Genomic DNA, 26,180 nt, shown 5'->3' on the forward strand with positions numbered 1-26,180 from the left:
GTATCTTTGTACTGACAGAATACCTGTTGTTTTTTGTTTATTTGTTTGGTTTTTCTTTTTCCCATAAATATTTGGAGAATTGTTCAGTAAATGTCTGAAAATACCTCAGTATCTATCCTTACTAAAATGAAATGGGTCGTATTAAAGGTGGCTCATAAACAAATAGATTTTGTAGAGAAATGTCTCATGTTAATGATTTCTCTGGGACATATTAATATTTGGGAATTCTACTGCATAATTAACTTCCTTTATTATCTTTGCTGCTTAACATGGTGCAAACCGTCAGGCTTTTGCTAAAATTAAAGGGCAAGGCGAGTTGCTCACTCCTTTCCAAAAGTGATGACATGAGCATATTCTTTCTTTGTTGGCAGTTTGGCTTCTCCACGTACAGAAGTTCAACCAACTGAACTTTTGTTTCATCGAGCAATTTGAAGAATAAGTGTAAAAATACAAGAACATTTTGCAATCGCCTCCCTTATATATAGATGCATGAGCATAAGGAGCAAGTGAATTCATGCTTGAAAATTGTAATTCTCTGTTGTAGGCTGGGTAGCTAAGGCAAACAGGACTATATGCATGGGCTGCTGCTTGGAACAAATATAGAATTGTATTTTCCTTAAGTAGCACTACTTACTCCAGAGCCACTTTCTTGCTCAGGCTAACGCAATAAATGAGAGTGTATGTTCAGGGCTTTGCCAGCAGCACGGGCAGTGCTGTTATGGGGTCACTTCATTATGTGCTGTGGGGCTGCAGCTGGGACTGCAGCTGAGCCACCTTTGTTACAGAGATCTCTTGGGATTTGATAGTGTACTTTTATTATGTTTGCCATTTAGGGGCAAATGAGAGGCTTTACTTTTCAGCTGCTTCATGAAACCTGAAGTAGTTGAAGACAAGGCAATCAAAGAAAACCTCTTCATTTTGAGTATATACAGAGTAATCAAAGTTGAAGTAGAGTTGACTCAGACCATAAATACTTTTCTGCATAATTAAAGTGATCTTTCCTGGAATATTCTTTTAATTATTTCTATTTCACCTATACTCACGTGTATGTGTATATACTTATGTATGTGCATAAATATGGTTTTACATATTTATAAAAGAAAACATTTTATTTGCTGGAAATTACCTCTTGTGAATATCTTTGTTATGAAAAGGAGAAAAAAAAAAGGAATTTTCAGGGGAAAGATAAATAGTGCCACAGTTGTGGGGAAAAAAACATTAATTATTTCTTTGTTATTTTTGTTTGCCAGAATGAGCATGAAGTTGAGTGACGGTTTTGGTGTAACTCTTGTCCATGTTTCAGAAGTATGAGATTTGGTTAAGAAAAAAAAAGAGTTCTCACACATTTTCTTTGTGTGGCGTGACTTGCTGTATTTCTGTGTCTATATAATGCCATTTTTAATTTTAATTTTATTTAATATTGTTATACATAGCTTTAATATAAAGTCATTGTGCTTTCCTGCTAGTACTGTGGGACATCAATCTTCAGCTGTTGCCCAGTGTGCCTTTCCCACTGACTCTGCTGCTTACATGCCATAGCTTTCACCTTTTCTTTTTCCACTTTGCATTCAAGGTTCTCAGTACAGCAGTGAAAAGAAACACAACTGATAAATCATGTCCCCTCCATTCTGATCCTGAGGGAGAGAGTGCTTAGAGGTTGCAAATGCAGACAATGAAACTTATGTTTGGGCAAGGAGAAAATAGATGTTTGGATATTTGTGGTAGGATAATAGATGAAATTGTAGAATGTTAATCTGTATTTCAAGAGAAACTAACTTTAAAGTGCCATCAAAGTTCGTAGAATGGGTTTTTCCTCTACATATATTTTAAAAAAACCTGTCTCTTTCTACTTAGTTTACCTGCCTGCTGAATCGTTTTTTACTAATGTAATATTTTTCTCCTGTCAGTCATGCTAGCCAGGAGGCTAAGGGAATCATGGTAAATCAGCACAAATCTTGTTTCAGCTGTCAGAAAGAGGCAAAGGAAGAATACAGAATAGAAAACAGTCACTTCCATAAGTTCTGAGGAAGAGATAGAGAGTGTATTTTAGAAGGCAAGGCGGCTGCCTTCCTTTTTCTGCAATGAGCTGGTGTGCAGCTTCTTGCAAGCATATTGTGCTGGCAGTGCTCATGCTGCAGCTGGGGCAGTGGAGCAAGGGACACACTGTCCTAGTCCATCCCTTACATTGTCACCAGGCTGTTCAATTTAGGCCTTTGGATACTTGCTCTTTAAAATATCTGTGAGTTGCCTAGCCTCTTAATTGTTCAATCTCACGCTGGTTTTTTATTTTGCACAGCAACTGGCAGATAGTAGTGATGCTGTGTGCTTGTAAAGCCAACAAGCTGTGCTAGGTTCAAAGTGTTTGCTTTTGCCCTCATTTTCTTGTCATCTGGCCAAGCAGCAAGGCTGTGGTTTTGAGGAAAAAGACCTTGTCCTTGATGAGCTATGCTGAGGTCAATAACTCTGTGAAACTGCATTTGGTCAAAACCACCCATCCAGATCTTGAAAAAATATTTTTCCTATCTGAAAAACATTATAAATCTAGTCAGTGTTTGTTTACTTTCTGTTTTATTCTTCAGATATGCCTCTTCATGTCCGACGTAGCAGTGACCCTGCACTGATTGGCCTCTCAACCTCTGTAAGTGACACAAATTTTTCTTCAGAAGAGCCTTCACGTAAAAACCCTACAAGGTGGTCCACAACAGCAGGCTTTCTCAAGCAGAACACCCCTGGCATACCCAGTGCTCATGAAAGAAAGGTATATTTCTTTCTCCCTCTTTATCTGATAAATGTCAAGCATGCATGAATCTTGAATTGTTTTGTTCTTCTCTCACTTGCTCCTGGTTCAAACTTGTGTTTTTGGACCTTGTCCACCAAGTCACATATGTATCCTGCCTTTTGGAGACTCTCAGTGATGCCTCCAGCAGGGACTCCAGAAATCTGATTTTTGACATTACCTATAGTTGAAGCTGTGATTGCTCATGCAAAGCAAGGCCTAAATGCTGTCACGTGTTTTCTGTGAATGCAAATAGACCATATTTATAGTGATTTTTAACTGCTCTTTGTAGACGTTTTAATGTCAATGAATAGTCTGCATGCCTATAGCTGGTCTGGTTGGTCTTTCTGGCACAACATTGCTAATTTATACTTTCTGGCACCAGTCAAGTGATAGAAAACCCAAATGCATGAATTGCATTATTAACAAGACGCTTGCTTCTCAGTGCATTATTGAAAAAAAAAATGGAAGTATTCCATTTTGTACATCCCCAACATTGCCATAACTGTAGTGGTAACCTGGAGATAAACTCGAATGGAAAACCATGTGTATTTTCCTACAGAAATGAGTAATTTTTAGAGAAAGCTCCACTTTAACTTACCATTCTGACTGCATAGCACAAAGTTCTGTGGGAAAATATGCAGCTTTTTACAGCCATTTTAGGTTTTTTTCCTTGTTACTATCAGTTCTGTGTAGTATAAATGCAAACTAAGACTCTGCAGCCAGGACTCTCACACGGCAAACAAAGAAGCCTTTACATGCTGATGATGAACTGAACTACATTCAGTGGGTTTTTGGTTAATTCAAAAACATCTGTAAAAGCACAGTGCTCATAGGCATTGAAGTTCACATCCTTAGAGAGGTGTCAGTTTAGCATAGTATCATTAAGTCTCTGCTTGATTGAGATTTCAGGTAGGTAATGGTTTATTTTGTGTCCCTTATACTTGTGTGGCACAGAAGCACATATTGTTTTGAAAAATATCTTATGTACTATCCTGATTTGGAGAAGAAAAATGATAGTCCAGTCCTTTTGAAATATTAACATTTCAAGTTAATTTTTCCAAAACCATTGTCTGAACTCCATTACTCCACAAACATAGACATGGAGGGCCACACATAGCATAATCAGATTTCTTTGAGTGTCTGAAGTTAGCAGAGACTGGAGAGAACTGAAAAACAACTAATTTATCACACTACTTTTCTTGCATCATTAGTTTTTCAGTACGTACTCTTGATTTTGTGAAAATATTTCATGGTGACCAAACTGGAAAGGAATGCATGTGATCTCATGTAGTGATGGGAGCAAGGCACAAGAGAATATTAAATCAAGAAGACTGGAAAGAACTAATGTAGTCTAGTTAGTACGAGAGATGCTGATAATGTTTTTTACCTTTTTTGCACACTCTACACATCAGTCCTTTAAACAGAGCAGATCAGTGAGTGCACAATTTAAAATAGATAAGATAAACACTGGAATTAAATAAGAATTGCTTATGCAAAAAAAAAAAAAAGTTATTAATAAATCCCAAGGAATTTGGGATTTAATTTTCCAAGGAATGGAAATTAAAGTTTCTCCTCAACTTTCCCAGTATTAGAAACAGTTTTATTTGTGGTATTATTAGAAAAGGTCCATTTTTGAAGTCTCTGTCACCAGTCACTTAGGAAAGTACTCACACTGAGTTTTTACAAACTTATTTTGCTTATTTGAACTTCAGCAAGTCCTCACTGCTTTTCTTGTACTAGGTTGTTTTTCTCAGCTACTCAGATAACAAAAAGAGATGGCTGTGCTTTGTTCCAGTCTGTTTTGTTGATTACAGATGACACAGACATTTCAAGCAAAGCAATGAGAACAATCTTAATTTTCTGCTCAATGCACTGGGCTTGAACACCCATATATCTTTTGTGGGTGGTTGGCACTACGTAATGTTTTCACTGCAATTCTCTCTTGACAGCACAAGAACATATGTTCTTGGGCTGAGATTTGCAGCACAGTTGTAGATTAGCAACTTTGCCCTCGCAGTATCTTGCAGAAACAAGAAAAGGGTTTCTGGGAGAGTTGCCAAAAGCTTCATCCACCTACTGACTCTAAGAAGTGACATTACTTTCAGCCTGTCACCTCTAAAGATAAATAATTGACAGGTAGAAACCCTTTCCAATTTTTGGAGGAATTAGCAGAGAGAGACTGCATGCATTTGGCATAAGGGAATTACTTCTCGGGGGCAAGTGGGATAAAGCTCTTTACTCGTGGTTGTTTCATTTTGGGTAAGAAGAATTTGGAATAGCAGGAAAATGGGCAGATGGCCAAGTTGAGATGAAATGAAGGGATGGGAGTGCTGCAATATACTAAAGGCTGTGAGGAGCCAGGACATTTGCCATTAGTTCTGGACAAGCAGAAGGGGAAAAAGGCACTGGGGAAGAGGAAAAATGTGGGATGTTTGAAGGATCCTGCAGAAGAAACTGTAGTCCTACCTGTAGTTATTAGGGTAGATGAAACAGGACATCAGGCTTTTCTGTGTCTTTTGAGGAAGAGGATGACCAGACAGGGACAGTTTGGTTTGGAGACACCTGAGTAGAACAAATCTACATAGATTTGATTATATTGAATTTGAGATGTATTTCTGCTGCAGTAAATGGGATGTTTTGGTATGAAACACTTGCACTAAGTTGGACTTACTCTCTCCTTCATTTTTCCTATCATACAGTAAAAAACTTTCATATTTATTGTCAGTATATCACAATACACTCTGTGTTTCCTTAGAATTGTAATCTCAATAATTTCTGGCTTCTGAAAGAAGGTTGTACACGTTGTAGGTGTTGGCTCTTGTCCCAAGTGAGTACAAGACCAGAGGAAGTGGCCTGAAGTTGCACCAAGGGAGGTTTAGATTAGGTATTGGGAAGGATTAATTTACAATCAGGAACTGGAACAGCCTTCCCAGGGAGGTGGTGGAGTCACCATCCCTGGAGGTGTTTAAGAAACACGGAGATGTGGCACTTCAGGGCATGGTGTTGCAGCCAAGAGTTGTAGGGGTTTGGTTTTTTTGCTTGTTGTGTGTGTGTATGGTTGGACTCAGTCATCTCATAGGTTGTTTCCAACAAAAACAGTTCTGTGATTCTGTGGTGTTCATCTGTAAGGACAACTTTGAAACAGACCTTATGTCTCCCAAAGTATGTATTTATTGGAAGAATTATAATTATCAGTGATTATTTGCAAGCTATTGTTTTGTTGGGAACTGTACTCAGTTACGTAATTCCTGAGCTTCTCCTTCAGTATCCTGCCCGTTAGTGGTCTCAACCAAATAATTAGGTCTCATCTGTGCAGGTATTCACAAAATTGGCTCATGATTATCAGCAGCTTTAGTAGGCAAATTCACTTTTCAGGATTTTAAAAAAACCTGAAAATTAAAACAATTTTCAGATATTTGGTGTGTGAGAGGCGTATTGCTATTACCTGGTCACTCACAACTTGACTTAATTCCTTGAGCCATTCTAATGAAACAAGAAGTCTCTTAGTAAAAATATTGTTTCAAAGGCCTGCAGTAATACCTGATTTGGAAGCTGTAATTTTGCTTGAATTGAGTTGAACTGAAAAGCTTGACTAGATTGTATGCAGCGGGGGCATAATGTGTGCTTTTCATCACTACAGTAAAATGTTTCTGATACTGTTGTTTTTCTGAATAACTGTTTTGAGTCACATTATTAATAGTTTGGTATCTAAGCCTATTGGCTTAACTAACTGTCCTTAACTGTGTGAGCTGCTTTAACAAAAATACATTTTCTTTTCCCTTAGATATTCATGTTACTGTATTGGAAGAATATAAAACCAACAATCTGATATCTTGCATCTTAGAACAACTGTTAATTATTCCATGTATTTTCAATGTATTCTTTAAAATTTGTGTTTCTATTTGTGGTGAGAAATTGTGTATCATTTCAAATTAGTCATCTGCTTTAATCCTGCTTCTCTGAAAGACACTAGGCTTATGTAGTTAACCTACCTTGCTTAATGCAGGGATATACCATGGCAAACTGGCTTATGAAAAATTTCCCACTGTTACTTCTCTGAATTTGATTCATATCTTGTTGCATCAGGGATAACATCATTGGTACAGCAGGAAAAAGTGAAAATATACAGTAAGAAGGAGAGCTTAAGAGACAGCAATGAGAGAGAAATAACTGTGGTTGTCCATGAGTTTCTGTGCCTCTCTCACTCCTGGGTTCACACCTCAGGAGCAAAGCAAATGGCAGGCAATGTGCTCCACAGTGTGGGTCACTAGCAGCAAGCACATAGCTGAGTGTACCTGGCACATCATTTTAAAAATTTTTTTTTTCCTCTTTTTGCTTTTTACATTTTTTCAACAGGCAGGTGTTTTTTTTTTTGTTTTTTTTTTTACTGTTTGCTTTTAAATGGGCTTGCCCAAAAATGTATTTTGAGGCTAAAAATAAACAGGCATGTAGGAATAATTATTTTTAAGGTGTACTTTCCTCCCACTTTGAAACCTAATATTTTTTGGCTCTGTAAACTGCAGAGGAAGAATTTGAAACCATATGGGAGTGATCTAAGTTTCATCTGGTGCCAAATCCCTGACCTGTAAAGCATTGTTTCCCACATCTCTTCAGTTATTTTTGCTGTTTCTATGGTTTGAAACTGATAAGTACAAACTTTCAGATTGTTGGTTTGTAGTTTGTAATTTGTTTTGTTTTAATTTATGTTAAATATGCATTGCTTTCTAATCCTCTTAAACAGAATTTTAAAAGATACTTCTCTAATGGAGTATGTCTAGTATGGATGCATTATATGAAAAGCTTCTGTGTGTCAGTGCCAAGATCAGAGTTAAGTGAAAATTAGTTTCATTTAGCTTTGAGTCTTTTTAAACACATCTTAGTGAAATTTGCTTTATAACTGTTACCAAAGACATAGTATTTCAATAGATTCAACTGTAATTCAGTGGACTGAAGAGCCCTGTATTGGAACTGTGTGTCAGGGTCATTTTATGGCTAGGGAGTCTGAATTGCAGAGTGCAGATCAATTGAATTGACTAGGGAAGGCTGTGGACTAAGGCTGGACATCACACTGGGAACAAGAGACTGAAGTGTTGCTGACGCTTCTTGGGAACCTTTGTGTCTGGTTTGTACTGCAGAAGGATTGTACTCACATAATGACTGAAGCTTCCTGCTTTTAAAATAAAAATACAGTATTTTAACCAGAAGTTCTGAAGGATTCAATAGCCATGAATATTTCTTATTTCAGATGTGATTTCATGTAGACTGAGAGAAAGGGAGAATGAAAGTGAGTTATCCAAAGATGATGAAATAGAGTGTTATAAAACAGAAAATGGTGCTATAGGAGAGACATGAATGGAAATGCAAACCCCAAAAGTTACACATATCATTTTTCTTTCCTTGTGATACTAACTCATTGCTGGTAGCCTATTACATGATGATAAAATAGTTTAGAGGAATCATACCCAAACAGAGTGCAATAAAAAATAAACATAGTATATGCTGGTTTTGTCCAGAATAGGGTATAAAATTCATGACTTGTACAGAATCACAGAAAAGCTGAGGCTGAAAGGTATCTCTGGAGATCATCTAGTCCAACTTTTGTGGTCAAAGTTGGTCACCTAGAGCAGGTCACTCAGGTCTGTGTGCAGTTGAGTTTTTTACTATGTACACCTCCAAGGATGGAGACTGTACCACCTCCCTTGGGAACCTCTTCCAGTGTTTAATAACTCTAAGAGTAAGGAAGTTGTTCATTATGTTTTAATGGAATAATGTGTTTGTTTATGTGCCCTTTGCCTCCTGTATTTTCACTGGCTACTATTAAGAAGAGTCTGACTTTCTTTAGCAGAGCAGCTAGCAACACATTGGTGCAATTTAAAAATATCTCTATGAGAGAACTCAAAATTCCTGGATTCCAAAATGTAAAAAATGCCACACTATTTCTTATTGTCAGCAGCAATTGGAAATGAGAGATACAAAATGAAAAATCCCTGCCTAGTGCACAGAAAGATTATAGGCAATGTGCATCTCTTGACACTATGGTATTCTGTTTGCTGAGTACTGTGAACACAGACAGGATTCAACTGTTTGCATCCAAAAGTCAATTGTGACTGATGGTGTTAAGAAGCAGGGAAAAAGCCAACAACAACAACAAAGTAAAGTGAAGGTGTGATTTTCTCCATATCACTTGTTGCTTTGCCTCTTTTTTTTCTAAGCCATCCATTTGTAGAAGCCCATGTATCAAATTTTCTTTCTGTCCCTCAGAAGAGATAGATTATTAGTGCCATAGTACTAGAGGCATCTGAGAGCTGTTGAGTTTTTCTTTCCACTTCTGCTCTGAGGCTGGGCAGGGCTGTTGATCACTCCCAATTTATTCCTCAGTGAGAATGTAGGAAGAACGTGTGTTTTTCTTCCAGTGCTGTGCAATCCCATCTCTCTTTCTGTGATCTGGGTGAGCAGTATCTGGGTGAGCCATGTCAAGTCCATAGACAAGGGGATGTGATGCTGCATCATGAACTGGGATTGTCAAGGAAGGTCTGGATGAGTGAGTATCTTACTGGTGATGAAGGAGTTGTGGAACACACACACTTTGTTTGCCTTTTCAGTTCAGTAAATGCAGTGTACAGCACCTCTCTCTAAGAAACAATAGAAGCTATATTGAAAACAGTTCTCAAGTATGTGGTATAGGATAACTGAAGTGGTAATGAATGGCTGACTTTTCCTCTGCCGTTCATCTAAGTTAATGTTTACTTTTCAAATTTCCATGTTTAAATGTTCATCTCTGTTTCATTTTTTTTTTTTTTAAATGTTCTTGCAGCTCTCCCTGGGCTTTAGGGAGGGGAGACTCTGGGCCTGGAAGTATAGGTTGATAAAAGATCAAATAAGTTTCAATTAAAAAAAAAAAAAGTTGGATGTTGAGGTATAGTAATTTTATATTTTTTTAAGTTCAGAAACACATATTTTCATTGGCAACAGTCGGATCTGGGTTTTGACCTGATTTCATGTATTTATTTGTAACCCACAACCATGCATTTATGGTATACACTTGTGGTTTAAGAGTTTCTGCAGATTCATGTATTTGTCTGTGTCATTTTCATACTATCAAGAGTTTTGTATTGGTGCAAAGCAGGCTTGGATTTTGACTGAATATGTAGCTAGCAAGAAAAGGAAGTGTAAAAGAAAATCCAGGTTGTCAGCTGTACTTCCCTACAGTGTTCTGACATGAGTGTGCACAGTTTAAACACTGATGATTTCAGCCTTTTTTCCAGTACTGTATTTTTTAATGAACTAAGGTCATGCAATGAGTGCTAATCACACAAGAAGACGAGGAAGGGTAACCAGACAAAGCAGTCTCGGAATAAAATACAGACCCATAGTGGAACTAATCTCTAAAAGGAGTATCATGGCTGGGGAGATGCTAAGCTTTAATTAGTGGCAAAATTTGGCTCCAATAAATACAGAATTTCAAACCATGGATGCCCAGTCCCATTTGGGTTTATTTCTGCTTTGGCTAAATTTGGGGCTGAAACAGATGTCAGCATGGTTTTGTTTTACAGCATGTCAGAAAGGGGACAGTCACTGTGTGCTACCACCCAGTTTTATTATCTTTTTATAAGTGAGCTCTTCAGCTCCTCTATGTGGGTGTCCAACTTAAGAGCATTGCCTAACAAGCACATGAAGTCAGGGGAGTCTGGACAAAAGCTAAAGCCATAAGATGGAGAATGATGGGAAGCTGTTGAGTGTGAGAAAGGCCAGTGAGTCTGCAAGGAGCTTAAGGTGATGGTGCTGCTGTAGGCTCAGATAAAAGAGAGACATGGTGCTACAGGCCCTCTGGTACCTATTGGGGTCTTTCCCTGCAGACAGCAGGAGGGATTCTTGACAAGGTCTGAGATGAATTTTCAGGTTCGATGGGGAAATGAATACTTTTCTGCAGTGTCCCTGTCTGTACTGTTAAATCTTTGGGCTATTGTCTTAATGCTTCTGACCTTAAATCATCACTCTGCCATGCTTGTCAATGTAATGAATAAAGAGTACAGAAAAAAAGGTTTAGTTAGTCGGAGAGGACAGGGCGATAAACTCATCCCCTGGTCTCCTTTCTTCATTTCAAGACTACAGATGCAAGTTTCTAAACATGGAAACAACCAGTTGCACCATTTTAGAAGTATGGCTACTTGAAAGCATTTACCTGATGTTTAAAAGGATGCTGCTGGTCATTTATAAAATATTCTTCATGTAAAGATCTGAACATAAGATCATTGTGAAGTTTCCTGTACCCCATTGTTTGCTCTTTCCCTCAGCTCTCCAAATATATTTAACTTTAACATTCTATTTGTGAAATCCTATCTTCAGAGCATACTTCTGAAATTAATTAATTATCAATTTTTCCCCTTGTCCAATTTAATTTCTTAGCTCTCCCAAGGGATCAAATGAAGGCATCTTGACAGTTAAAATAAATGACTTTACAGAAGCTGTTTCATCTAAATCCAAAATTACAAAAAGCATTGTGTAAATTTGAGTACAAAAGCAAATATCTGTTAAATTGTGTTGAATATGCAGGATTGTGCATAGTTATAATATTGCATTTAAACAGATAACCGTATAGATTCATACATAGCTGTATAGCTGTAGAAGGTCTTTAAGGGCCTTTGGAGTGGCACAAAAAAGGGAATATTTCACTGGTGAAAAGTAGTAGAGGGGAAACTGGTTTCTTAATGTAAAGTGAAAAGGAATCAGAATTGTAGCTTCATGACATTGTAAGTTAACTGGTTCATTTATTTTACTTTAAAATGAGACTATGGAAATCCATGCCTTTTTAGTTAAGAAGCTTGCTGCAATAAAATCCAGCTTCTGAATTATAATTGCAGAATATCAACTGCTGTATGTTCTTCGGGTTGTTTTGCATTATCTTGCATGAAGTTTTTCTGTGACATTAATAAGTGGAGAGTGAATAGAAGCAGCTTCTTTCCTGTCCCTCAGTCTGAGAAATAACAATATACACAGCCTGGTAATTTCTGGCTTTGCGTGCATGCGTGCAGAGATCATGACATTTTTGATTTTTCCATTGTAAACAAGATAGATCAACAGAATGTTTTGAACAGACAGTCTCATGGTCTTTTTGTTTACTCTTAATTTAACCCATATTCTTTGACACTAAAGCTCTACATATAACACGGCATGTACAGAAAGCTCTTGGTTCATCAGGGCCCCAGTTACTGTTTTTTTAAGGTCAAGTCTTGCTTATCAATCAAAGGGTAACTTGGCATATATGAATAGGAATGGAACAGCTCTGGAAATTTCTGAGCATAAGATGGCAGAATCTGAGGAGAACACTGGCTTTTCGATTGCCTTTTTACTTGTTGGCATCTAACAAACTGTTGTTGTTGAATAATACGTTAATTCCATTAACAGAATTATAGAAAGGGTCGTTTCTGAAGACAAGTCTTTCTGAAAACAATAATGAATAGAGAGTGGTCATTCTTCTCATCTACTTTCATCATAAATAGGGCATGCAAGTTCTTTATTAGACAGTCAGGTTTGCATCCTCTTCAATCCAGTTGCTGGAAGTGACCCATGTTCCAGGTCAGAGCTGAGAGGAGACATGAAGCTGCAATAATGCTTTAATGTGGAGTTCTCTTTCACCTTACTCCGCAGAGAATGGCCTAGGTTAAAAGGTTGCTGATACTGGGTGACTGGAACTGGTTCCTTCTTACATGAGTTAGATGTCTGGGCTTTATAGATTTTTGTAGCTACTGGGGCCCACGTTCTTCAGTATACCTCAAAAACAAAAAAACCCAAACCAAACCAAAACAAAGCAAAAAATCAAGCTTTGAAACTAAGTTGTACAATGATAAAGAAAACTGAACCCATAAGAGGAAAAGGAAGCTCAACCAAGCAGTAGTGTCAGATTTGTAAACTATATAGATATTTATAATATGATTTTTTTTTGGGGGGGGAGATTAGGGATCCAATCAGTTGGTCTTATCGCTCTTTTATTTGTTTATTGGTACAGTTGAAAAAAATCCCCAAAGCCAACAAAAAATCCCCAACCAAACAAAAAGCCTCTAAAAATCTAGACTTTCAAATGGCATGGAACATATATGTATATTACTGAATTTGTAAACAGATGTTCCCATCAGACAGAGGGGTATTTACTTAAACAATATGACTGTTTTGTTAGTCATAGCTTTTGGCATCCTGACTGAGAATGACATCAAACAATTCAAGGTCTAACATGGGCATAGTGGTGCATAAATACACTTGCAGACATGAATTTGCCCAGAGTCTGTCAAATGAAATTATAACATCAAAAGATTAAATGAAGTCTCATCTCTAATCAATATGGACAAATCTTATCTCCATCTGAGGCTGTCATGATTAATCAAACCCAAGCAAGGGAGAAGCCTTTCTCAAAATGCACAGTGTAAAAGAAAAGAGAATGGATAACAAAAAAAAAGTCAGTGCCCAAAATGGTCCCTCTTAGTGATGATTGTAAATGAGAGGTGGGGAATTTGCTGTAGAAATAATTAAAGTGAAATTCTGGTTTTCATTTTTGGATCTTCTTCCAGAGAAATAAAGAGGTCTTTGATCTGTTTTACCCCTGTTGTATTGTAATTTAGTATTAAAAAAAACCAAACCACACACTGAAATTGCCTACACTTTACATAAGCATCAAAACAAACGGAAAAACTCCTTGGAAAGGAGTTTTTAGCTGGAAAGTGTTCTAGTGGCAAATGAAATAACAAGACATTGGAACTGTCTCTGTGTTGGGTAGAGGTCATTCTGGTTGGGTAGAGATACTGGGAGTCTATAGGGGTAAAATTGTGGGTTAAAATCACACGAGTAAATTAATGCACTGACAGCCAGTCATTGAAGTGCACAAATCATGCTAATGCATCATTTTGTCTACTAGCTGCAGAGTCTTTGCTGGAGCTTGTTATATATTACAAGTAATCTGAAATTAAAAATATAGCAAAATTGCTTCTTTTTTCCTGTCCTCTTTCACCCAACCCTCTAGCAGAGCCTGCAGTGACACCATGCTGAACTAAATTTTATGTGTCCTCATTAAAGATACTGCAAAATGCTGCTGTTAAGTGTAGAGGTAATATTCTGACTTGGCAGTTTTAGTGTTATATTGATCAATTTATATTTCAAACATGATAAAACTGGCACGACCCATGGTCCACAAAAATGTTTGGGAAAGAATCTTTAAAAAAAATATAAAAAAATTATTAGAGCGTTTAATTGTAACTGATGATGCATGTCAGTCCTGATCCCAGGAGGGCTTACAGCTGCAGCTCCAGAAGAAATGAGGATTCCCTGTGTGACTCTGATGGCTTCTGTACCATGAAATCTATTTCTTTACAGTACTGATGTTAAAGTGACACCTTTTCCAGTTGGATGTTGGGAGCATGTGTGCTAATGCTGGATCATGCTGAATAGAAATAAAGCCTTTTGGGTTAACATTTGCTTATTTGGCAATCTCCATCCCCCCAATATATATATATATATGTAAAACAGTGAACAACATTGCAACTGGTTCATTAAGTCCCTGTGTCAGGCTGTAGCGATATGTTTTTTTCACCCCCCCTTCTACAGTTTATCAACACTGCTGTCTTTGAATTTCATCTGGTAGTAGTAGTGATAATGGAGATTCTTGCATAAATTGGGCTCCAGTTAGCCAGCAGCATCATAGGGTTTTGTTGTGTAGCTGTCTGTGAGAAGGACCATGTCAAGCAGAGTTAAAAATCCTGGTCTGTCTGCTCCTGATCTCACTTAGTTTTTGCCCCAGTGCTGTCACCTGTGGAGTACCGGGATAGATGTTTGCCAAAAGCAATGGCAAAGAAATGGAGGACTTGTCTACGGCTTGTTGGTTTTCTAATGTTTTGCTCTTTGGCTCACAGCAATATGACTGTGTGGTTGCCTCTGAGAAGAACTGATAAGCACAAGAAATTAGAGAAACCCCATCTTACTGCCATTCCAGCTTTTGCTTCTGCTGTCAGAAAAATTACTGAACTTTGACGCTTTCTGTAGAGAATGAACTGGTACAGGTCTTAGTAAGAGAAAGGCAATCTTCTATTAAGTGGCTATAGCAGAAATATTTCAGTAGATGGGATGAATATGCTCTTATGGTCAGCAGAGATAGTATTAGGAGTAAACTCCTTGCAGAATTCTTGACATTAGTTCAGATGCACCAGAGGCCTAGCTGAACTCTTCTAGCTTAGATAATATCACTTATACTGCTTTTTACAGCATGAATTTCCAATATAAACTCTAAGCAATAAGTCTGTCCTGCATGATTCAGAGCAGAGACTTAGCACTGAGTGATTGAAAAGCAGCTAATCCCTTGATGAATGTTTTTGCCTTCTTTCTCAGTTTTGCAAAAAACTCTTTGGTTATGGGTAATGGATGCTCTGTGGGAAGTGATTTTTTTGTAATGTAGATTAAAATGTTCTTCTAAAAAAAGTTAATATTAAAGATTGTAAACATGAACAGACAAAGAATTGAATTATCCGTAAAGTACAAAAATAGAAAAAACATCTTGTTACATAGGAAGAAATTTCTATTTATTCAGAGTGTGTGATGATCTGTCAGAGAGCGAGTTACAGTTACATGACAATAACTCATGTGCCTCTTTTCTTATTTCGTCAGATTTTGATTTTGTGGTTATAAATTTCCACCACTTTGAATAAGAGAAATTGTTACTTTGGCTTATAGGAACTGTGCCACCTCTGTCACCAGAAGAGGAGAATTGAATAAGAGAAGCAACAAGAATAAATTATTTTGCACACAACGTTCTGGCTTTTATGGCTCTGCTAAGGGAGAGTTGCATAAAGCAGTGACTGACTTTCACTGTCCCTTTTGTAAGGAAGAAACTGAGCAAGTCTCTAGTTTGCTCTATGGTTAACCACACTAGAACACTGGATTTTTTTTTTTTTTAGTTGCTGAAAGAGACAATATTCTTGCTCATTTGTTGCAGGATAAATAATTTATAGTGGTGATCTGTTAGGCTTGTTAATTATACAGACATAATTTTTACGAGATTATTTAATGTTGGTTGAATTCAAGCTTTAAAGTCTTGAGATGGAAGTCTTATTTTATACTACAAAGTTTCTTTCAAGAAAAGAAGCAATCAATTAAGAAAGCTTAAGTTTGATGTGTCTGGGAACAGACTGCTCTCATAGGAAGCTTTTGTGAACTATGCTACGTATCACAGTTACAGAGACCTGGATTTCCAATACCTTTACAAGAAAGAAAGTTGTGAAGGACAATTGTAACTGAATTGATGCTACAGTACATATTTTAGAATATTGGACTAATAATGTGCCACACCAAAGAAATATCAATACAGTGCACAGGGAAAAGAAATACTAGTGCTGATGGAATGAAGTATTGATTTAAGTAGGGGTCAAAAATCTGCTGTGTGATATAAATAAGAGTTACAAAACATTTCTTAGCTGTGAATTGTGTTTGTTTATTTTTTAAAAGATCTTTAAGATTCCTAAAAATGTTAGTGTTGCAAAATATGTAGGACTACAATCCTACTTTAATTGGTAATAAATGACTGTAAGGCAAATAGGCACTTTCTCTAAATCGTCTGATTTGGCATGAGGATAGACAAACATTGACTGGAAAATAATACTCTGCTTCTGAAGGGAGGATACTTACAGTATATTTATAAGCCTCTTTTGAAAAGCTAAGAAAAGTTTCAGTTCCATATATTATTTTAGTTGGAGGGAACTAACCTATATGAATTATCTGTAATTCATTGTCTTTTAGCTAAGGGTACCTCCCATGGTGAATGATCTACCTCCTTATTTTTATTGGCTTTTAGTGGGTAAGGACCTAGCATCTTAGAAATTGAAGAATTTTTACAGTTTGTGGGAAAGATGTGAATGCAAACTCATACATTGAAAAGAAAAAAAAACGTATTTTTTGTTTTTTGTATCTGTCTCAATGAGATGTATCTCCATCAGCACCATCTTCAGCCGCTTTTGTTTTACAAATGTGACTGTATTTTTATATCTTCAGTTAAACCAAGCAAAACATTATTATGTGGAATAATAATTAAAGTTTTGAACTCTCTAGCATGGTGTAGAGAACAGTATCTGGAACAGTGAGACAGCTTTGGTTGTAAATTGATTACATACAGAGATGTGGGGAAATTATCTAGTGGGCTTTGCTGTCCCTGGATGGACTGTTTTGTGGTATATTTGCTTTTTGTGAGAATGAACTTAAAGAGCCTGATGCTCTGAAAGCCTTGCTAGGTATTTGCCTGGGAAGTCTGTGCACTAAAGGTTTGAGGTTGGAAAAGAGAGATCACGAAGGACAAGTTGGATGTAGGAACTCCAAACCCACTGAAGGCTTTGGTTGAGCTTCACTGGCATTAAGGAAGGGGACCTCTTGCAATTGAATATCCAGACAATTGCTTTGGCCTTGTGTCCAGCTGGACCTGCGTTCTCCTTTGTCAGTCTTCCTTTTGTATTTGTTTAATAACCAGCTGCATTGCTAATGTGCAAGGACTGGTTGTTTTTTATAAGACACTTTTTTGTTTCTTTTAAACTAGAAAGATGAAAACTACAGAAGCCTACCACGAGATACTAGTAGCTGGTCTAACCAGTTTCAGAGAGACAATGCTCGTTCATCGTTAAGTGCCAGTCATCCCATGGTGGACAAGTGGCTGGAGAGGCAAGAACAGGTAATATATATGTGTATATATATATATTACTTTATCTATCTAATTTTTATGCTACTCCAAGCAATTAAGAAGTGTATTCTTATGCAATAGTGGCTGCCTAAGAATGGTACAAACACCAGTGGTATGCTGACTAAATTTGCATGGGATTTGTTCTGCTTCCAGAAAAAAATATATTAAGGCTAAAATGGAAAGCTGCAAATTATTTAGTTTCTGATTCATATATATAGCATGTGGAGTGTTGCTGTTCTTCATAACTATTACCAACAAGATTATTTTAATTAGAGAGTATTCTTCGGAAAAAGATTTTACCATTGAAAGCTAATAATATTATTACAGAATAGACAAATGTGGGTCAGTTTTGGCAGTGCACATTTAAATTCTTGTTATTCTTGACATTGTAAAATATGCTAATTATAAATTTGGAGACAGTGTTATGTTTATTTAGTGTACATTTATACTGCTTTTGATCTTCGGCTTTTTAGAGACACTAAGTAATTCTAACTTGGTTTTTCTATTAAAAAGCTGGTAGTCACAAAGGTTTAGAAGTGTCAAATTAAAATTACCTAGAAGTCACTTTATGTATTTGCATGTGCCTGAAGTTTTCCAAGAAGTGTCTTCAAATATATAATGAAAATTCACCTTTATTACAGAGACTGGATATGTGACAGGAAGCCCTTATGTAGGATAGTAAATATGTAGAATTATTACTTCGTTTTTCTTTTTGATTCACTAGTACATTAAAACAGGGAGGTTTTGGGTTGAACATAAATGTGTAATTTGTATAAAATGTATAAAATATTTTACAGCAATCAGGCAGAAAAACAAAATTTGCTTCATACAGAGCAGGGTCAAAATGAAATTTGAAACAGCCCAACCTTCTTAAGCTGTGCTTTGTGAATAGAGGGGAAGGCTGAATCCAACTCTGGTCTTCTTCACCTACAAGTCCCATGCTGATGTTTGAAGTCCAGTATTGCCAAATCCTAGGATAATCCAACCTTTTCTAGTTCAACCCCATTCTTAGTTAAAAGGAGGTTATGTAATAACACAGAATATAGAAACCTAAAACAACTCTAATGTGAGCTATTAACTATCTTTGTATCTTGTAATTAGCTGCAGATTAATTAAAAAATATATGTTTTATGGAAAAGCCTCTCTTTTTATTCTTTGTATATTTTCCTCTGCACATTTAACAATAGTGACAGTTCTATTACATTTTCCTGTGAAAAGATGTAGATTTAGTGTGGGTTTAGCTGCTGTTTTCTGTGTCTGAAGTTCTGTGATGAACTGAAAAGTTGGTGCCCAGATTTGAAGGCACCTCCTGCGTTTGCTTTGCTAGTTTGATGCATTTGAGATACATTTCCTTGTATCATTAGGTTTTCACTGTGGCAGTTAATGAAACTGTTGTCTCAGCAAAAGAAGTTGGATTAGGAATCTTAATAGTGATCATCTTACAAAATGTTTGGTACATAAATATTATAATATATGGTGTTTTGTATTAAGCTCTAGGCTGATTTTGGTCTCTGAACAGCTTAACTAGTTCGACTTATTCACTGATTAGGCGAATAACTGGGAACTAGTAGTAGCATGGATGAATATTTGTACTGGTTGAAGACTAAAATTGCAAATACCATGTTTCTTCTGAGCAAGTTTTCTGCTTTTTGTTCATGTTTATTTGTGGTGGTGTTTTTTGAGTGTGAGAGAGAGAAGGTTCATTCTTTAAATGTATTAATGAATCTGTATGTACGTGGAAGACCAGGATCCTTTTGCAATTTCATATCAGCAGGATAATTAATTAGGCTGAAAGCTGTTTCACAGGATATGCACAGGAGAACAAAAGCCTGTAGTGAGAGTGGGATGCAGCACAACTGCAGAGAGAGAGGGAGTGAAGTGCTTGGCAAGGGATGGAGTAGCTACAGACAGAGAAGTTCTACTCTTTTTGGGTTTTAAACTCTAATATATTTTTCAGTGTCCTCTGTGGGCATTTTGTTTTTCACTTGTTAAGCCTTTGAAGAAGAAACTCAAGTGACTGGACTGATATCTGGCACAATTAATTAATTTAGTAACTTCCAGTCCTGTTCCTTTGTGCTTCCCAAGGCTGTGGAGGGTCTGGAGTGGTCTGTGCACCCTGCCAATACATGCATAAAAAATAGCAGGGAATAGGTCTGGCAGCAAGGGTAAAGCAGTGACAGTGCCAAGAATCCTTTGTGGCAGAATCCATTACAGATACCAGGGGTAATAACAGTCCTCGTAGCTCCTGTTTGTGGCTCTTTAGAGAAGATAGTAGTAAACATTGGATTAATCTTGCAGACTCCAGAGGTTTGTTTTTGGAGGAAGTGTCCTCTGGCTTGGGCTGTTTTTTCTCTCATGTCTTCTTTTTGAAAATCAGGAAAAAAATGTTTTCAGGTTGATCTTTATCAGCTTGTAAAATACATGAGCATTCACTGGAATTGTGTTTTGAGAAAGCAAAGTGTGATGAGCCAAAGAAGTGCAATTTTTTTTGTCTGGATAAAACCTCATTTTCCATGAATGGAACCGTGAAGGCAACTGTGATTCTGCAGCGTTACTGCCCCTTCTGCAGGTGAAACTGCAAGAGCCCTAGGAAGTCATTATAAGCTGCTGTAGCAGGGACTAATAAGGACACAGAATTAGATATGTTCCAGTTAGTTAGAGAAATAGTTCTGTAAACTTGTAAAGGTTTTAGTGCCTAAAAATGGAGAAGTACATGAAGCCTGTTAAACTACCTAGAAGTAATTGCTTTTGCTCCTATCACGATTTACTAGGGCTCTGCTAAATTAGAGTGATACATCAAAGAAATGGAAAAGATTAATTCTGCTTTCTGACTCCTTTAAGATATTCTGGTTGTATATTCTGGTTAGCTATATCTACTAAGGATAGTTCCTAGTTAGTTCCAGAGCCCTCTGGTTGTCCACAGGGCAAATGATCCATGTAGTTCTCAGAACGTTTTGTTATTTCTTAAGCCCACAAAATAAGTTATGTGATACTGATTGTACCAAATAATTATTTCACCACTACAAAGCCAAAAATCCAAGTGAAATTTCAAAATACAGTTAGAAAGTCAAGTAATTTTTTTAGCTTTTGCTCAGTTATTCCATTAATTCACTCCTAGAGATTGTCATGTATTAGGAAAAAAAAATGCAATCTTTAATTCTGAAATAGTTGAAAAAAGAAAAGCTACATTTTTGTTCTTCACCTTGCCTTTACAGAACTTTCTTTTCCCCCCTTAGAAACCAAACTCTGAGGAATAGTTGAAAAATCATATTTTCTCTGAAATTTATTCATATATATGGTAATCTTACTTTTATTTGAGAAATCTTTTTACCTCCATTCACCTCAAGACTTTCTCAGGCCCTGATCAAATCTGGACTCATGCTGTTTTATACCAGAGGCATGAAAAGGGAATGTATGAAAGAGTTAAACTTTTCACTTATTCCTCAAGTTTAACTGCAAGGAAAACTTCCCTCAGGTGGTTTATTAGTTTCATTAGTCAAATATTTGAACTGGCAGCAACAAAACACCTTGAACTGAAATAGTCTGTTCCTTGCTCTGCTGGAGAGACCTTTTTTAGCTGAAGGTTCAAGAAGACCCAGCGATGCTGTGCACTGGGAAGGGGTTCAGGAGCAACAGGAGAGGGAAATTCTACCACTGCCTGGCTTCAGTATGAAGGTTTGCAAAGACAAGAAGATTGTTTCAATTAAAATGATATGCAAATATATATACTTAACTTTTGGATATGTATCTGCATTTGTCAGTACATGAAAGCAATGCAGGAGACTGAGTAAATTTCATGGTTATTGCTGAAGAACAGGTCTGATTTCTGAAATCACAGTTGCTTTCTAGTATCTATAAAAATCAGAGATAAAAGTAACTCAAATGTATTCTGAAATACAAGATAAGAAGTTGGTTACTACTGCTGTCTTCCTGAAGACAACTGTGCTGTACAGAACACTTCCCCTAAGTTATTCTTGTTCATGACATCTCCCATAATAATCTGGTAGAGTTTCTCTGGTTCCTTTTTTCAATGAGATCAGATGTACAAGTAGCATATGGTCTTACATCTCAATTTGTAGAGCACCTGCCTTCAGCTTGTATTTTCAGCAAAATAAGGCCTGCTTTTAATACGATTGAATATACTCTCTTAAAACATTTCGGTGCTATAAATTAGTGTGTTTCAGTACTGTCAGTTTAAAAAAAATAATCAGAGCTTCAGAGGCATATTGGTAAATTCAAACCACTAATTTCCTGTAGCTACTCCAGCTTACCCGTGTTGTCAAACTTCCACAACAAACATCCGGCTTCTGTTTCTTGCCTTAATGTAAGAATAGAAGGCAGGAATGCAGCTCATTTTTTTTTGTTGAGTTCTGAATGTTTCACAGTGGTAAAGCTAATGCATATAAATATTTTTATTTTCACCAGTGTACCACTTTTGGGTTTCTCCTGGTCTGACAGGTGTGTTTTGGCTTTTGTGTCTATTTTTTTATTATGACTCTAATTACAGAGGAAAGGTCTGCAACTTCTGTGTTTCATAGCCTGGAGATGGGGGAGGGCTGGAGGCTCTTATCTAGGTCTCCCCACATGTAGAGGTTGAAACTGTAGCAAAAATTGTTGCCATTAATGAGTTGTGCTTGAAGATTTGTAAAAAGGATTAGCTAGGCTTCAGTTAGAGGAATAACTTTTAACTGGTTATCCATTACTCTCTAGAACACCAAGAGAGAGTCACTGCTTTTCTCCCTGTCTGAGTACAGGCAATTTATAATTTGTCTCTTGTGATAAAAACCTTAATGAACGCAGGACCATGACAATGTATAAATTATAAAATACAAAGACAGATTTAAAGCTTGTCATATTCCTTGTAAAGAGCCTCTGTCATAGAGATATGCATACATTTGAAGCTCTAGGCTTAATGCAGAAGCCTGGCTCTTTTTTGGGAGTCCTCAGTGAATTGTCCTATATGAAAAGCAAGGGTTGTATGTGAGAAGCCTGGAAGCTGTCCAGAGATTGTTACCACCTGGTGAACAAGGCCATGGTCATGCAGTTTGCTTGTTTCTGTGGGCAGAGCTATGGGGCATGGGCAAGAAAGGCATGGACTGGCATCTGACTCTGCTTTTAAGTAATTGCCCATAGCTGTAACTATGGGCAGGTAGAAGCAGTGACTGATACTTGGTAGAGGGTTCACTTAATGCTTATGCTGGTCAAAGAGCTGCTCAGAAGACCTCAAGGTACCCTGGCAGGACTTCAAAGTATCTGTAGTCCCATATCCACTTGCAAATTCAGTTTTTACCACCTCAGACAGGAGTTTGTGGCTGAGTGATCACACTGGCTTCCAGATAATGTGGCTCTGAACAGCTCAAGTGCTACAGCTGTTTCTTCTTGCTTTTGTACTGTGGAGGTGAAACATTTAATTTGGTGTAAGAATGCTTTCTTTTAGCTGCTGCTGCTACAGGTGATTAGGTATTGACTACTGATTTATTTCTGTATATTGGCAAGGTGTTAAGTCCTTCAGCTCAGAAACTCAAATGAAATGGAATGCTATAAAATGTTGGCTTGACCCTAGAGGGACAGTTACATCTATGTATGGGTAGCAGTTGCATATAGATCTTGGCCAGACAAATGCCCTGTCTGTCTGTCAGAAGACTACCTTGACATCTTGGAGCCATTACTAAACACAGGTGTCATATTTTTTTCATATTTTCATGTTCTATTTATTTGACTAATCATGCCTTTGAAAAAATATTTTTATATATAGTATGGCCAAAATAATTAAAAACTTTTAATAGCCTTTGACTTTCCAGAATAACGTAGAGGTACTGGGTATCACTTGTCTGTACATAACCACAATTAAGTGTTCATTCTGTAAACTTGTTTCAGTGTTGTCCCTGTCTTTCATTTATCATTAATATAGTAGAAAAAAACTCCAGATCTATACAGAGTGAGATGCACAATGAAAACTCTGTATTTAGGTTTATAATGTGAGTGCCTACAAAAAAATATCCAAACCCTTTTTGTGTAGTACTGGAGTCCAGATCTTCATCAGGTCAAGGTGTGCATGCAGTCATGGCACTTCCAGACAGGACCTTCTGAACTGCTTCCAACCACTGAGACTCTGGGAGGTGTTGAGGTGCCCAGTTCCCACAGACACATCTCAGGCTGGGAGACCTGGTGAAGCCAGTTCTTTAGTACATGTCAGAATACTTTAAAAAGGGCATAGGAGGGTAAAGCAAGGTCTTATGATGGACATGTGTGTTCTCTGTATTTATGGTTTCATGGAATGTCAGGTTGGAAGGGACCTCAAGAATCTCTGCTTTTTGAGGTTGAAATCCTTGCATGATTTTGTGTAGTGAGAAACAGAATCATAGGTCAATTATACCTTTAAATCTGAATTTGAACCTATTTGGGTTCAGATATAGACTTCTAAATCTAGCTTTCATTTCTATATTTAAAATCCATTTGCATTTTAGGTTCTAGCTTGATCTACTTCTGTACTTATGTAGAAACTAATTCCTGCCCCCCAGAAGAGTTGTCATGTCTTCTCAGTTCAGAAGAATCTCTGTATTATTCCAGATAAAGCTTAGATATGAATACACTAATGCATCTATTTATTAAATATTCTCTAAGTGTGTATATATAACCACAGAAACAGATAGAAGAAGCCTTAAACAGAAAGGCTTGTTTGTGTGCTGAATGTGTGAGTATATAAAATGACAGAATCAAATTTCAGACCACAGTGTGTATAAATTTAAGAAAATATTAACATGTAATTTAGAAGTCTGTGCACTTGTATGCAAAGTAGACATGCTTGGACATGACCTAAATTGTGTATTTTGGAAATATGTTCTTATTATTATTTTTCACACAGTCACAAACATATCTGAAGTTATTTTTAGTGGTGAAGGTTTCAGTTTATATAAGGTAGGATGTTGGAATAAACAGCTTTATTGCCTGAGGACAGCTGTAGTGGTGTTGCTTTTATAAAAAAATGTTTCATGCTGGCATCTATCTTGTTCTCCTTTGAAAAATAATCTATCATTTCTTACTGTGTATTAAATAGGTGAGACAATTTGGGGGATGCAGTCTACTTTCAGCTATATACTTCTGTGTAGATATGAATTTAGTGGTAGAATGTAGCTCTATATGTGGAGAAGTGATTACAGTCTACAATTTAAAACAAAATAGAAAAAGTAAGTTTTACAAAAAATTTCTGTATTTTAAGTGTTACAGAAAAAGACATGCTTCATGTTCAGGTGTGTATCCTCACACTCAAACACTTTCCCTCTCAGAGATTTATGTGCACATGCACATAAGTATGCAGAGGGACTGGGCTGAAATTTAAAGCACTTTAGAACATGCCAGGTTGGAAGGGCCTTGAAAGATCATCTGGTCCAACCTTTTGTGGGAAAGGGAGCCTAGATGTGTCTGCCTAGCACTCTTGTTTAATCCTATCTTGAAAACTTCCAGAAATGAGCACTCTACCACTTCCAAAACCAGGGATTTTTTTTCCACTGAGTGGTTGTTCTCACTGTAAAAAAACCCCAATACAATATTTCTTATAATAAGATGTTACCTCTCTCAAGGCAACTGGTACCTGTAGCCCCATGTGTTCTCCATGTGACTCCTTGTGAAGAGAGCATCTGTATTTTTTGTAGCTGCTCTTGAAGTAATGGAATACTATGATAAGGTCTGTCCTGACCCTTCTCCTCTACAGGGAAAAAAGACCAAAGTCCTTAAATCTTTCCTCATAGGACAAGTTCTCCAGCCCTTTAATTATCTTTGGCCCTCTCCTATCTGTCTGGATCTTTCATGAATTATGGGGACCAGAACTAGAGATAATACTCCAGGTGCAGTCTGACAAGCATTAGTATTTGCTAGAAGACCTATTCTGTTCTGCAGAGTGTTGTTCTGTTCTGAAGAGTGTTGGCATGCATGAAGGGCATTTTCAGACTTGCTAGAAGCTGTGCACTGGTGTTTTCCTGCCTTTGGCAGAAAATGAAAATAATTTAAATAATCGTAATAAATAATTGAAAGAATCATGTTGCTATGGTAGTTAACTGTAATAAATTTGTGATACCAGGGATTTAGGTAATACTCTTTTAAATTATATGGACATTTTGTCAGAAGCTTGAAATAAATTTTTGCTGTTAGTTTTCTGACTATTTTCTAAATATTTTTCAAAATAGTATTATCTCTGGGTTTTTTGACTGCTGTGTGTCCATGATAGCATGTCAGATAAGGACATCCAAAAATATTTCAGTGGGCATCGAACAAGATCATTTCATCTAACAGAAATCTCGCATCTTTCTTTTCTTCTTTTAAGAACTTGTTTTTTTTCTTCATGCTGTGAAAGAAATTTGTCTTCTCATACATTTACTTTTTAGTCCAGGAGTACATAATGTATCCCAACGAGTTGTTTATAATAGAACTGCTCTCACTATTTTCATAATATGTTTGTTGCAGCTACCATGCTGTGTCCTCAAAAGTCTCAGTGGGGCCGTGGTATGAGTTAGTGCTGCACAGCCCTAAGGCACAAGGCAGTGATGGCTGCGTGGGTCCCGGGGGCTCCCTGCAACCCTGTCTGCACGGGGGAGAGCACGAGGAGAATGGGGACAAGGTGGCCCCATGACAGCAGAGCCAGCAATACTGAGCAGGAGCCACAATTACTGTGTGCCAAAGTAATGCAGAAGTGAAATACATTAG

The 26,180-nt window shown here is 37.1% G+C and overlaps 1 protein-coding gene across 24 annotated transcripts in view; it reads left to right on the forward strand.

Moving 5' to 3' along the window:
* Positions 1 to 26,180, forward strand: part of PARD3 (par-3 family cell polarity regulator) — a 438,795-nt gene that overhangs the window by 167,728 nt on the left and 244,887 nt on the right. For 17 of the 24 annotated variants that reach the window (XM_071734825.1, XM_071734818.1, XM_071734834.1 and 14 more), the window contains 2 exons: positions 2,580 to 2,758; positions 17,340 to 17,471. In XM_071734825.1, the coding sequence (XP_071590926.1) occupies positions 2,580 to 2,758; positions 17,340 to 17,471 (311 nt within the window). The remainder of the gene's footprint in view (positions 1 to 2,579; positions 2,759 to 17,339; positions 17,472 to 26,180) is intronic. The other 7 variants (XM_071734833.1, XM_071734836.1, XM_071734829.1 and 4 more) reach the window with 1 other exon arrangement.

Source organism: Heliangelus exortis, chromosome 2 (genome assembly GCF_036169615.1).
Source record: "Heliangelus exortis chromosome 2, bHelExo1.hap1, whole genome shotgun sequence".
Taxonomy (NCBI): Eukaryota; Metazoa; Chordata; class Aves; order Apodiformes; family Trochilidae; genus Heliangelus; species Heliangelus exortis.